Source organism: Fistularia commersonii, chromosome 27 (genome assembly GCF_037954325.1).
Source record: "Fistularia commersonii isolate RoL2024-O1a breed Wild chromosome 27, RoL_Fcom_v1.0, whole genome shotgun sequence".
In the NCBI taxonomy this organism is placed as follows: domain Eukaryota; kingdom Metazoa; phylum Chordata; class Actinopteri; order Syngnathiformes; family Fistulariidae; genus Fistularia; species Fistularia commersonii.
Window position 1 is genome coordinate 12,803,549 of NC_141310.1, and position 14,703 is coordinate 12,818,251.

A 14,703-nucleotide genomic window follows, 5' to 3' on the forward strand; every position below is an offset into this window, starting at 1 on the left:
TAGCGCCTTAAACGTCCCGCAAGCCTTTTTTTGCTTTACAACAAGTTCAAGTTAGCAACCCGGCTAACTAGGCTCACTAGTTCAAGTGTGGGGGATAGACGACTTGCACGGGAAGCCCGTGCACGATTCGCCAGAAACGGTTGTAAAAGGTCACCGCTGACGGAGGAGCTCGGCCGAGAAGAGCCAACGATTGTCTGCCTCTCTTTGTTTTTATTGGTTCCCCGCGGCCCGGCGGTCGGCGGGCAATCCAATAATCCACAAGGGGGGGATTGTTCGGTCCCAGTCGGCCAGCGGGGGAACGGCAGTCCCCGGTCGTTTTGTTACCAGCGTGAGATATTTAATACGTCTCACAGCGCCGATGTAGTCGACGTTTTGACGCGGCGAAAAAGAAGCAAATAAAGGTTGCGGACGCCGATCCTCCGGGTCGCACCGGGACGCGCGTAGTGAAACTTTTCCCTTTCTTTGAATTCCTAAACCGATCCGCTTGGAAACCGCAAGTCCGGTGAGTCACGTATTTATTCACCGAAGTTCTCTAATTTAGTCTCGGGCACAGCGTCTCTGACTCACTTTGTCTGGCTGCGTCATGGCAACGACGACGGCGGCGGCGGCGAGGACGGCCCGGTGCCGGAGCGGAGATTCATCCACCTGTCAGAGGGGATTTTAAACAAAAATATGAATAGAAAAGAAGGGAAAATATACATTTATATAACATTTTTAGGCGTCAGTTTGTGAAAATGAAGACGCGGGTCAAAGGTCGGCCGCTGACGTCAGCCGGCGAAGGCCTCGGTCCCGCTTCGAACCCCCTCCAGGGGATCCCAAAGAGGTGTAACACGACGTGGACATCTGTTTCCGATAAAAAAAAAGTCTCTCCCCGCGAAGACGTCCAGATCCAGCGCCCTGATAATGCAGGTGCTCTAGAAATGTAAAAAAAAAAAAATAGGAAGCGGTTTAAATGTTGATTGATTCACAATTCCCCTTATTTGGGCCTGCTAGGGGCCCATTGTCTGCTTGGCCGTGCCGCTGTTATTCCTCATATTTTCCATGAGTGTGGGATACTACGCAGCCAATCACATGTGTTATCCATTATCTGGAGCTGCAGCCGTCCTTTTACTTTTTTTTTTTTTTTTTTTTTTTTCTTTTTCTCCACCCCTCTTTCACTCCCCTCCTCCCACTGGGTTGTTGTGGACGAGCGTGAAAAGGCCGGCGGGACCTTTTTTTTTTTTTAGAAAGTAATAAACCGCACCGGGATTGGAATTGTGTATTTTGCGGTATTTCGTATTTGTGGGTCCCCTCCTGAGTGCCGGCGTCCGGTTTTGACAAACGCGCTTCGTTTCCAGCGGATAATGGAAATGTGATTTGCCGGCGACGGCCGGAGCTGGAAAAATCCGTCCGCCAAGTGCGTTTATATCCGCGAACCCGCTCGCAAGTTTGCGATCAAACTGGCCTGCTGCACACGGATGTTTTTACATCGTCACGCAAACGTGGAGAGAATTTGTAGTGTGAGGAAATGTGTATTTATTTATGGAAAAAAAAAAAAAAAACTTTTTGGAAAAGGAGCGTTGCTAGTTCTGATTGCAGGGGATTACTGGGATTAATTAAGTATCTAAATCTAAAAAAAAAAATTAAAAAAAAAACCTCCAGAAAAATAAAGTAAACCAGCAAAGGATTGTTCAATTTTTTTTTTTCAAAATTAAAAAAAAAAAAAAAAAAAAAAAGCCTTTTTGGAAAAGGAACGTCGCTAGTTCTGATTGCAGCGGTCACTCAATTTCCACCGGGATTAATTAGATATCTAAATCTAAAAAAAATAAAATAAAATAAAAAAATAAATAAATTAAAAAAACTCCAGAAAAATAAAGTAAACCAGCGAAAGATCGTTCAATTTTTTTTCTAAATTAAAAAAAAAAAAACAACAACCCTTTTTGGAAAACGAACGTTGCTAGTTTTGATCGCAGCGGTCGCTCAATTTCCACCGTGATTGATTAATTATCTAAATCTGAAAAAATAATAAATAGATTAAAAAGAAACCTCCAGAAAAATAAAGTAAACCAGCAAAGGATTGTTCAATTTTTTTTCTAAATTAAAAAAAACAAAACAAAACACATTTTTGGAAAAGGAACGTTGCTAGTTCTGATTGCAGCGGTCGTTCAATTTCCACCAGGATTAATTAAGTATCTAAATCTAAAAAAATAAAAAAAATAAAAAAAAACTCTAGAAAAATAAAGTAAACCAGCGAAAGATTGTTCAATTTTTTTTTCTAAATTTAAAAAAAAAAAAAAAAAATTTTTTGGAAAAGGAACGTTGCTAGTTCTGATTGCAGCGGTCGTTCAATTTCCACCGGAATTAATTATCTAAATCTAAAAAAAAAAAAAAAAACTCCAGAAAAATAAAGTAAACCAGGGAAAGATTGTTTAAAAATGTTCTAAATTAAAAAAAAACAACCCTTTATGGAAATCGAACATTGCTAGTTCTGATTGCAGCGGTCGCTCAATTTCCACCGGGATTAATTAAGTATCTAAATCTGAAAAAAAAAAAAAAAAAAGTAAACCAGCAAAGGATTGTTCAATTTTTTTCTAAATAAAAAAAAAAAAAAAAATCCTTTTTGGAAATCGAACGTTGCTAGTTCTGATTGCAGCGGTCGCTCAATTTCCACCGGGATTAATTAAGTATCTAAATCTAAAAAAAAAAAAAATTAAAAGAAACTCTAGAAAAATAAAGTAAACCAGTGAAAGATTGTTCCATTTTTTTTCTAAATTAAAAAAAAAAAAAAAAAAAAAAAAAAAGAGGTACAAAGGCCTTATTTAAATGTTTTTATTTCGCTTATTCCTTCATTCTTATCCTGTCGGAATACAACCAGTTGCTGTGTTATCAAACGTTTTAAAAATAAGTTTTCATTAGATGATTCAATTAGTTTTATATCCCGTGTTCACTTTGTCTCTTGATTTTTCCTCCTGTGTTTCAGCTGCAGTGCAGCGTGACACGATTTCATAACCAAAATAAAATCAATTCAATCAACTGAAAGTGACCTCAGTTGGTAGAATTATAATATAAAATACCGTAAACTGGAAGGTGTTTGACGCCCAAAGACGAGCAGCAGCGACGGGGGCGTTCTAGCTTAGTTTAAAATCATTTTATTGCGTCTCCACGAGACAAAAAACGCGCCCGATCTCCCGAAAGCGACGGGCTTCACAGATCTTCCACCAGGACGACACTTTGGGTTTTAATTTTAACGCGCACGTCGACTCAACCGACTTGTTTTTCCAGTACGGCGGCGGCGAGAGCAAGACGCCGCTTCAGGGATCGCATTTCGCCGCCGCCGGAAGGAAAACGCACACGTTTGCGTGGCGGTGGAAACTAAAAAGAAAAAAAAAAAATGCAGAAAAAGAGCAAGTAAACACAACTTTATTTAGCTTGAATCAGGAAATCCCCGAATATTTTGGTGCAGCCATGAAAAACTTTTCGTGCCGTGGACGTGAAGAAGGAACGACGCTCCTGTCGGGCGTCGCAAAATGAAAACAAACACACACACGCAAAAAAAAAACAAAAAAACATGGCAGCATATTTACTTGTCCTCACAACTTCCCCCCCTTTTTCCTCGGGGATATTTTCAGCAGGTACCTGAAAAACAAAACCCTGTCGCCATGGCAAAGCTTCTCTTATTTCCGAAACTATACGACAAATAGCCCAGAGGTTTTGGCGTTCTTCTCACCACACACACACACACACACACACACACACATGCATAACCGGCAGGTGTTAAGCAGTGTGTGTTGCATTGTCGTCCCTTTTTTTTTTTTTTTTTTTTTTTTTTTAAATCTCCCCTTCTGCTGGAATTGAGCAAAACTGTCATTAAAAAAATGTAAAAAAAAATAAATAAAAATACAACAAACAGGGCTGTGCACCCTTGAACTCCATTTCCAGAAACATCTATATTAAGATATCGTCAGTAGATTTTACCTCAGCGGACGTGCGTGCACTCGAGTGTTTTATTTTGAAAGACACTCGCCGTTGATTTATGCCTCCTGACACGGCCTCGGCTCCCGGATTCCCTCGCAAAGGCTCCGGCCTAATATGGCTCCTTGCAAAGGCAGAAACAAACGTGTGATAAGGACTTCATTGTGCAGGCGACGCCGTCGTCGACTTTGTCCTGCCATCGCCTTATTTCAGGTGTTCTCGTCGGCCGGTGTCGTAAAGCAGTGTTTCCCGACCTTTTCTGAGCCACGGCACGTATTTTACATTAGAAAAATCCCACGGCACGCCACCAAATAAATATGTCATTTTTCTTAAGAGTTAGAATGAAACCGTAGTCTCGATTTACTTAGTGTGAAATCTAATATATCTAATATCTGTAGATTCGTCGAGTTGCAATGCAAATTTCCCACTGATGTGCAACTTTTCCAGAACACTTTTTTGCAAATGTCCCAAGACATGTCATCAATATGTCTGAAAATGGTATTATTTGAGAGAACTGGCTATTTCTTTATCAACGCCAGAGCCGAGCATTTCTTCTCCAATGATTTTGCCGGCAGGTCGTATTAATGTTTAGCTGTTTGGATTTAGAGACGAGTTCAGCAACTTTATAGCAGCTTTCACTGCTTTCTCACTCGTCTTGGTAGTTTTCAACAACGCTGCCTGTTTGTTTACGCAGATACAAATACCGTCATTTCCGGACGTAAACACGTAAACAACAATGCGGCTAATATATGGACTTTGGGTGCTAACGAGCTTCACGCCGCTAAAACGTTTCTCCTCCTCGCATCGGACCGATGAAACGACCGGGAAATTCTGAGTCCGTTCGACTCCGACACCGAAGAAGACGACTTTGACGGTTTTAGCGCGCAGGAGGAAGCCCGAGGTAGCGATCGGCTAGCCGGCGCGGCTTATATTGAGGCGCGCTCAAAATGACGGTACTTTTTATTTTAAAAATGTATCACGCAAAGCGTCGCTAATCACTCTGATACACAGACGCACGGGTTCATTCACCAGCCGTCGCCATGGAATGGAAACGCTGCCCGCATAGACTTAGGAAGACACATTATTTGCGTCGGATAAATAATTTTCGGACCAATCAGGTGAAAGTGGGTATTTTTCCACGGCGCACCTGATGATCTCTCACGGCACAGCGGTTGGGAAACACTGACGTAAAGTACGGCTGTATCTTGACTCGGGAGTGGAATTCATCCATTTATTTGGATATCAAATGTAATGTCCCCATTCAAATGAATTGAAATGGTAAAGCAGCTTGAAAATGTACTTTTAAAAATAAAAACACGTGGATAAATTGAATTTTAATTCCCCTTCCCTCGGCCGCGGGGAATGTTCAAATCTTTGTAGTTAACGGTTAAGACAATTTATATTTAATTGTATTTCTTATTCTTCCTCCTTCCTACTATCATCTGTTGCTGTTATGTTTTTACTTGAAACTCTGGCACAACAATTTCCTTCGGGATTAATAAAGTTGTTCTCATCTCAAAAAAATAATAGGAGACCGTAAAGAAATAAATTGGCTCTATTCAATGTGTTTACGAACACACACTTGATGCTACCATGCTATGCTAAATGTAACACTATGCTACACTTTATAGCTAAACGTCATTTATCCAGCCTTCCCCCAGATGATGCTCTCCACCTCCAACAACATCTCCATCTCCTCCACGACACACACACACAAACACACACACCTCGCTCGTGATTTCCCATGATTTTCCTAGCGTCGGGCTAACGCTCAACCCCGCCTCGAATCACAAAAAAAAAATAAAAATCCACCCGGCGACGTCTCGTACCTCCGAAACCCCCGAGCTTCGTTTACAGGAGACACACAGTAGCAGCGCTGCAAGGTTTTGACATTTAACGTCCCAAAATGGAGCCGAAGGAAGTGAATCCTGATCTCGCCGCGTTTATAGCCAAGTTTCCGAATAACAGTTTGGATAACGCCTGCTTTCAGTCACACACACACACACACACACACACACACACACACACACACACGAGCGCGAGTCCTGATCCCGACTGTTTCCGCCGCTCGCTTTGACCTCCTCTCTCCTCCCCCGCGGCGTTCCAGGTCCTGGGCCGGTGCTTCCTCACCGTCATGCAGGTCCATTTCCAGTTCCTGTCGCAGGCCTTGCAGAAGGTGCAGCCGGTGGCCCAGTCCTGCCTGGCGGAGGCGCTGGCCCACGCCCAGGAGCGCTGCTCCGGCGCCCGAGCCCAGCGCTCCGAGCCGGGGCCGCTCACCGAGCTGGAGGAAGCCTCGCGCTCGTGGAAAGGCGCCGCCGAGGTACGTTCACCTCCGACCCGGCTCGTTAGACAGTCATTACATTACATTTGGCAGACGCTTTTATCCAAAGCCGCTTACAATAACGATAATAATACATGGGATTTTTAGCGCGCTTTTCATGACACTCAAAGACGCTTCACAAGTAAAAAACAGAAGGAACAGAACATACACAGAATTATTGGGAAGAAGTCCATAATTTGCAGAGTGTGGCGATGAAGCGCCAGTCCAGGGACGAGCTGGAGGAGCTTCGCCGGTGTGCGGCTGAGTGTCGCGCTGCTGTCAGGAGGCAAGTGTTGGAGCCGGATGTCGGAGATGGATTTTTGGTGGAGGGAGAGATGGTGGAGCAGGAGGAGCGAGAAGATCTCGGCCGATGGAAATGCCGTCTTGCCAGGCGCCATGGGGATCCGGAGTTTCGAGAGGCCGGCCGGCTAGCTAGCCAGCTAGCTAGCCAGCTAGCCATCCATGAGGGATGTGTGAGCTAGCCAGCTAGCCGGCCAGCTTAGGTCAGCAAGCTAGTTTGGTAGCTTGTCCGGGTGAGCCTTTGTCTTTGGTTTGGTTGATTGGTTGGAGAGGGTGAGGGTTAGATAGAGGACAATAGAGGACATAAGGACTGCAAATAACACTTGCAACGGAGAGTGCGGAAAAGAGGTGAAGAGACGGTCCAAGCAGGTTGGAATGGGTGGAGAAAAGTGTCAGGGGTACCAAGAGATGGAAGAACATCAGCCAGAAGGAAAGGAAAGGTGTACAAGACAGTGGTGAGACCAGCCATGATGTTTGGACTAGAAACTGTTCCAATGACCAAAAGACAGCAGGCAGAACTAGAGGTTGAAGAGATGAAGATGTTGAGGTTCTCTTTGGGAGTGACCAGGATGGAGAGGATCAGGAATGAGTCTATCAGAGGAACAGCACATGTTAGATGTTTTGGAGAGAAGGTCAGAGAAGCCAGACGGAGATGGTTGGGTATAGTCAATATATTGGTAGACGGATGCTGGAATTGGGGCTGCCAGGCAAGAGGTCTGGAGGAAGACCAAAGAGAAGATTTATGGACGTAGTGAGAGAAGATATGAAGGTAGTTGGTGTGAGAGAGGAGGATCCAGAGAATAGGGTGAGATGGAGAAGGTGGATTCACTGTGGAGACCCCTGAAGAGAAAAGCCCAAAGGAAAAGGAGAATTTGTCACAGGGGTGCAGGACACGTATGACCGAGACAAAGTGATGACCGAGGAGGATCCAGAGAATAGGGTGAGATGGAGAAAGTTGACTCGCTGTGGCGACTCCTGAAGGGAAAAGCCGAAAGAAGAGGAAATACAAGATGCACAGGAAATATACAGAACAGTTAGCTTGGGTTAGCGAGTTGTTTTTTTTTTGACAAAGACGTACACAAACGTACACACACACACTGCATAGCCTGACTTGGTGCCTAACCTGATCTGGGGCAGCTCAAGCATCAGCGCAGTAAATAGTCCCGCAAGAGAAAAGTTTTTACCTGTTTCTTGAAGGAGAGAACCGAGAAATACCAGCCGTTTACCCTTCCCAGCCTCCATTTCCTTTCCGAATCCATCGGTTTCACGGGTTGACGTACCTGCGTCTCCCCTCAGGCGACGGCGAGGCTGAGGGAAAGAGGTCACGACGGCTGCCTGGCCGGCATCCAGGTTCAGCAGCTCTTCTGCTCCAACAACACCACCATCCCCGAGCACCAGCTGAAGGAGCTCAACTTGAAGATCGACAACGCTCTGCAGGTGCGGCGTCCAATCCGACCCCCGACCGGAATACGCTTGTTATCACCTCTGAGAGAAAACATCTGTAAATAAGTTGAAATGAATCCGACGGCTTCATCCATTCAACTTCATTTTATTTCATTCTGTTTCCAACTCCTGGACTTTTTTTTTAGTAAGAAAAAAAATAACGCAAAACAAAACAATAGACCGGACCTCAGCGATGTGGACCGTCGGGGGTTGGTGGTGGTGGTGGTGGGGGGGGGGGTCGTCAAAATACCCCGCCGGCTCCCGTCGACGAGGGAAGGGGGGGGGAAAGTGATTCCAGATGTTTTGGTCCGCAGGCCTACCGAGCTGCGCTGGAGAGCCTGGGACACAGCGAGTACGCCCTGAAGGCCGGCTTCCACCTGAACCCCAAGTCTGCAGAGGCGGCCCTGCAGGTGGGATCCCCGCTCCGCCCTTGGCGTCGATGTCGAGGGATTACGAGGAGTGTTTAAAGTGTGTGTGTGTGTGTGTGTGTGTGCAGGGTTGCTGCAGCGAGGCGGAGGCCCAGCAGGCGGGCAGGATGCAAACCACCTCCCAGCCCATCCAGTGCGAGCTGCCCACCATCCCCGTGCATATCGGCTCACACTTCCTCAAGGGGGTGTCCTTCAACGAGTCGGCGGCCGAGAACCTCAAGCTCAAAACGGTACGGCCTCACACACACACACACACACACACACACACCTCGGGAGAAAAAGGATCCGTCTCACACGTGCACCGCAAACCTGAAATTATTGCGGCTGGCCTCTCTTTGTGTGTGTGTGTGTGTGTGTGTGTGTGTGTGGAGGCGAATATCAGGGGAGGTCCAATCGGACGCCGGCTCCGCCCGCCTTATCGCCGATCGTCTTCCACGGCGCAAATTTCTCCCGCGAGCGAAGCTACAAAATGTCACAAATGCAGGCGACGACGACGACGACGGGAGAAAATTCACGCGTTTTACCAACGAAACTCCCGTCTCTTCGTATTCCTCCTCCCGTTCTTGCACCCGTCTGTTTTTTGTTTTTTTTTGACACGATACACACCGGGAAGGTCTTCTTAAATCGTTCGTACGAATCGCCGCTTCCGAAACGGTCGAACGGATCCCGTTTAAACCCGAAGCGAATAATCCCCCCCCCCCCCGCCGGAGGATATATTCCCGTTTTCCATCCAGATGGTTGAATTCCTTGTGTGTTTGGTCTCCTCAGCACACGATGCTGCAGCTCATCAAGGAGGCGCTGGGACAGAACGGCGTGACGCCGCGGGACGACTCCCCCGTCACCGAGGTCCTCAACCAAGTGTGCCCGTCCAGCTGGAGAGGCGCCTGCAAGACGGCCGTGCAGCTGCTGTTCGCCCAGGCCGGTCTGGTGAGCGGGTCCCCCCCCCCCCCCCCCCCCGATGCGTGAATTCTTTGTTTTGTTTTTGTTTTTTTGAAGCGCAAACGTACACGGACGCCGTCGTTTAAATGGAAACGGCGAGATAAGTCGTGGGAAACCCCCGATCCCGGGGAGCCGAGGGGTGAAAGGAGACGATCGAGCATAAACAGTAGCAATAACAATAGCGGACATATGATAGAAGACTATATTATTATAATAATAATAATAAGACTTCCGGTCATTTTATTGGATACGTTTGAGAGCAGATTGTTTCCTCTGGGGCTGTGACTGAGTTAGCTTTAAGATGTGACGATAAAATAGAACATTATAGTGTTATTTCAGCCGTTTTTTTTTTTTTTTATATTTCAATGAGTGGAGATCAAGAAGCTGGAGGATTTCAGGTACTTGGGGTCAACAGTCCAGAGCGTAGGAGAGTGTGGAAAAGAGGTGAAGAGACGGTCCAAGCAGGTTGGAATGGGTGGAGAAAAGTGTCAGGGGTACCAAGAGATGGAAGAACATCAGCCAGAATAAAAGGAAAGGTGGACAAGACAGTGGTGAGACCAGCGATGATGTTTGGACTAGAAACTGTTCCAATGACCAAAAGACAGCAGGCAGAACTAGAGGTTGCAGAGATGAAGATGTTGAGGTTCTCTTTGGGAGTGACCAGGATGGAGAGGATCAGGAACGAGTCTATCAGAGGAACAGCACATGTTAGATGTTTTGGAGAGAAGGTCAGAGAAGCCAGACGGAGATGGTTGGGTATAGTCAATATATTGGTAGACGGATGCTGGAATTGGACCAAAGAGAAGATTTATGGATGCAGTGAGAGAAGATATGAAGGTAGTTGGTGTGAGAGAGGAGGATCCAGAGAATAGGGTGAGATGGAGAAGGTGGATTCACTGTGGAGACCCCTGAAGAGAAAAGCCCAAAGGAAAAGGAGAATTTGTCACAGGGGTGCAGGACACGTATGACCGAGACAAAGTGATGACTGAGGGGGATCCAGAGAATAGGGTTAGATGGAGAAGAAGAAGAAGAAGAAGCGATAGCGAACAGAAACAGGCGGGAAGCGAGTCGGCCGAGACGAATGGGGTTTAAAAAAAAAAAAAATCGAGGAGAAAGTGAATGAATGGATGAGGCGGTGAGGCGAGGAAGCGATGTGGCGTCCAGATTGATGTCGTAGCATCTGAAGCGCTCGGTTCTGCATCAAGGCGGGATGAAGCGTTAGCTAACGCGCTAGCGGCGTTAGCTAACATGCTAGCGATGCTCGGCGTCTCGTCGGAATGCACGTCTGAACCAACTGTCGCATCAAAACTGCAGCTGTCGCTGTCGAGCCTCCTCGTTTAATCCAGCCGGCGTGGAAAAAGCGAATCTAATCGCTTGGTTTTTACACCGACGTCACACTGAAAAGTGTGAGATAAACAAATGACGTGCGTGCGCCGGGTTTTTCCTCACTCCTGCTCCTCCTGTATTTGAAACCGGAGCTCTTTCGTCGCTCCGTCTTCACTTTCCAGGCGTTTATCGATCCCTCATGTTTGGACCCCATTGTTCGCGCGAGTCGTAACGGAGATGGCGAGATCCTATCTGACCGCTCGAAGGCGGCCGAGAGGCGTAAACAAACACCAAAGAGGAAGAAACATTCCTGCTGCTGCGGGGCGAAGGATGGGCTCGCCTGGGCGTGCCCGCAACACACACACACACACACACACACACACACACACACACACACACACATTGCAGCTGAACCCAACCCCCACATGGACCGTGATGTATCGTCCATAAGAATATCTTGAGTATTGTGTGTCGCAGATCCTCTCTTTCTCGCTCCACGCCTTCAAATGCAAGAAACTTGATCCGGCGCCGGCTTATAAATGTGCGCGTTCTACCGAGGGGCTTCGCCATGTGTCGTTCGGGCGCCGTCACGTGCCGCGTTTTAGAGAGGGGGCGGCGCCGACGTGAAATCGTCTTCATTTTCCGACGCTAATCTGCAGGAAATACTGCAAGACTCACCAATGCGCGGATTCTCCCAGATACGAGCTGTGGCGCGGTGGATTTTTATTTATTTTTTCGTGATTTGAGGCCAGATCTGAGCGTGGCGGGCGTCTCCAAGCTGCGTTCCAGGAAAATCGTGGGGAAAAACACGAGTCGCCGATAAATTACGGACAGAACACCAAATAAACGCCTTCATTTTCGCCCGACTTTCAAGGTAAATACACTGTATTTACAATTTTTTTCTCATTACGGAGTACATTTTTCTCATTTAAAAAAAAAAAAAAAAGCAGGCGGGCCGGAACGGATTGAGCGTTTCGGTTAACTTCAATGGAGAAGTTGAATTTGATACGCAAGCAAATTGAATTACACGGTCACAGAATGATTTCAGCTCCCGAGTCAAGGTATCCTTACAACTGTACGTCACAGACATCAACGGATATTTTAAAATCTCAAGTGCGGAAAGGGATTTAGTGTAAAGTAGATTCGAAGTCCAGCACTCGGTCATAGCAGGCGGCTGGATTTAATAATAAAGCTAAATGCTAACGTTATCGACGCACGTGAGGATAAGCTAACCGTGCGTCTGATGCTCCGACGTCACGTCCCAAATCGTCTTTTAAAAACCCCAACATTGTCGGCCGCGCCGCGGAAAACGGCAAACTTGCAAAAGAAACAACAAAAAAATAAAATAAAATTAGAGTCAAAGTAAGTCCTGGAGCGCAAGTCAAACAAAATCAAATGGAGGACACACACACACACACACACACACTCCTCCTAGAAGACTGTCCAGCACCCCATCGGAGTGAGATAAAGTATGTGTGTGTGTGTGTGTGTGTGTGTGTGTGTGTGGAAACACACACGTTGAGAGCGGGGGAGTCTGCAGTGGGCTAACATCAGCCTGTTTACGCTACACTGTTTATTTCCTCTGTGTGGTCCGCCGTGTGTGTGTGTGTGTGTGTGTGTGGAGTGTTCCCATCCGTTCGGTCATCACCGAGAAACACTCCCACAGTGTGCGGACACACACTCACACATGCGCGCCCTCCTCCCTGTTTTATATCTTCCTAAAGTCCAATAAATCCTCTAAAAATGGCGTCCCAGCCGTCCTGCCTGGAACCGTTACTCATCAGTCCCTCCCTTTTTCTTTCCTTTTCGTTTCGTACTTTTATTTTTTTTTATTTTTCTCCCGGTCAAAAAAAAAAAAAAAAGTCGACGTCGGCTGTACTTCCTGCCCCCGCCGACCCCGCCGCTTGTTTCCAAACGCCGTCCCTGCGTCGCGCGGCGCCGAACCCGCCCTCGGTTTCCAAGGATACACCTGCTTTTTTCATCACAATGGGTCCACTTCCTGTCGTACAGGAAGTGGGCTCCTCCCGCCGCTCCAAGGCCGCTTTCAAAGAACTCGCACGTCGATTTGACCTCGAGACGCCTTCCGCCGCCTGGAGGGCTGCGTTTACGCGACGTGTTGTATTTAATTTTATTTATTTTTTTCCCCCTTCGCCGTGTTTTCCCGCGTCTTTCCCCGGCAGGTGGTGGTGGACACCGCTCAGATCGAGACCAAGGAGGCCTACGCCCCGCAGATCACCCTGGAAGGATCCAAGGTGGTGGTCCATGTTCCTTCCACGTGGTGAGTCCGGATCAATGACTGCCAGAAAAATAAAAATAAAAAAAAATAAAAAAACGGCACAACGGTGTTTCCAGGCCAGAATATAAGATGCACTGGCTGCAAAAAATAGCTTAATTAATATGTATACAGACCGCAGGTGTCCACGTTGTAACACATATTTACTTTTTACTTTTACTTATATTTACATTTGTTTTTGTTTTTTTTACTTTTTAATTATATACATAATGGTAACATAATAATAACACCATCGGGGAAATTCATAACAACATAAAATAGATATATCGTAAGATAAGATAAGATAAGAACAACTTTATTAATCCTGAAGGAAATTGTTGTGCCAGAGTTACAGAAAATATAACAGTAATAAATAATAAAAAGAAAAAGGCAGAATTAGAAATAAAAATAAACTACAAACTATAAAGTGTCTCAGTGAAACTATAAAGTGTCTTAGTAACAAGTGAGGTAAGGAGTGCACAATAGTAAATGTAATAATGATATAATATAATAATATTATTATAATATAATATAATAATATGTTATAATAATATCATAATAATAACTGATACCAACAAGGAGCTCCACTGAACGCCACAGGAGGTCTTTCCTACCTGAGGCTATCAGACTTTTTAATTCCTCTTCCCTCGGCCGCAGGGAATCTTCAAATCTTTGAAGTTAACAGTTAAGACAATTTATATTTCTTTGTATTTCTTATTCTTCCTCCTTTCTACTATTATCTATTACTGTTATGTTTTTACTTGAAACTATTCTGGCGCAACAATTCCCTTCGGGATAAATAAAGTTGTTCTCATCTCATCATCATCTCATAATATAATTCACGATAATATATAATAATAAAAGAGGCAATTAAAAGACATGCACAGAAAATCCATAAATATGTACTTGAAATGTTTCCCAAACAGTGCGTGAAAAAGATTAATAATAAATAAGTTCCTTCCATTTTTGTATCGTCTTCGGTGTCGAACGGGCTCAGAAATTCACGATTATTTCATGGGTCGGACGTGACGCGGGTAAATGTTTTGCCCATGAATTAAAAATCAAGGCGCCTCGAAAAAAAAGTATGATGTTTCGAAAGAAAGGCCCGAGAATCTCGACCCTCCTCGACCCCGGAGAGGCAGGAAGCGAAAGTCGCTTTTTGGGAGAAAAAAAAAAAAAAATGCTGTAAAAGACGCTGGAGGTTCTCGGAAGAAGCGGGAAGTGAAACTCGGGGATCCAGAAGGATGAAGTCGAAAACACGCGATTTTTCCCTTTTCCCTCCCTCAGGTGTCTGAAGGAAGACCCGGCGACCATGTCTCTGCTCCAGCGCAGCCTGGACCCGGAGAAGACCCTCGGCCTGGTGGACGTCCTCTACACGGCGGTGCTGGACATCAACAGGTGGAAGGAGAGGAAGTGAGTTTTGGTTGTTTTTTTTAGAGAAGCGACCCTCCCTCGTGACGGGAAATAAAAGAAATCCGGCGTTGCTCCGGCTGACGGCGTCGTGACTCAGCGCCTCCCGCGTTATGATGTTGCGGTTTCCACACACACACACTTTTCCCTGTTTAGTCATGAGATCTATCAGGTCTATTTCTGTGTGTGTGACATTTGGGTTTAGCAAGCAGGGAGCGGAGCAGCGCTAACACAAAAAAGTGAAAGTTACCGCCGCGTTACCGCCCAGAAATGTGCGCGGGACCTCCTCAGGAGGTTCGCCGACCGCAAACATC

At 46.0% G+C, this 14,703-nt stretch overlaps 1 protein-coding gene across 3 annotated transcripts in view; it reads left to right on the forward strand.

Annotated features, from left to right (window-relative positions):
- Positions 1-14,703, forward strand: part of garre1 (granule associated Rac and RHOG effector 1) — a 38,254-nt gene that overhangs the window by 18,466 nt on the left and 5,085 nt on the right. For 2 of the 3 annotated variants that reach the window (XR_015108880.1, XM_086174938.1), the window contains exons 3-9: positions 6,059-6,271; positions 7,868-8,008; positions 8,329-8,424; positions 8,511-8,672; positions 9,211-9,369; positions 12,888-12,985; positions 14,267-14,392. Coding sequence is in view for 2 of the 3 variants with exons in the window: in XM_086174938.1 (XP_086031064.1) it covers positions 6,059-6,271; positions 7,868-8,008; positions 8,329-8,424; positions 8,511-8,672; positions 9,211-9,369; positions 12,888-12,985; positions 14,267-14,392 (995 nt within the window). In the remaining variant the exon portion in view is untranslated. Of the gene's footprint in view, positions 1-435; positions 503-6,058; positions 6,272-7,867; positions 8,009-8,328; positions 8,425-8,510; positions 8,673-9,210; positions 9,370-12,887; positions 12,986-14,266; positions 14,393-14,703 lie in introns of those variants that run through there. The other variant, XM_086174939.1, reaches the window with a different exon arrangement.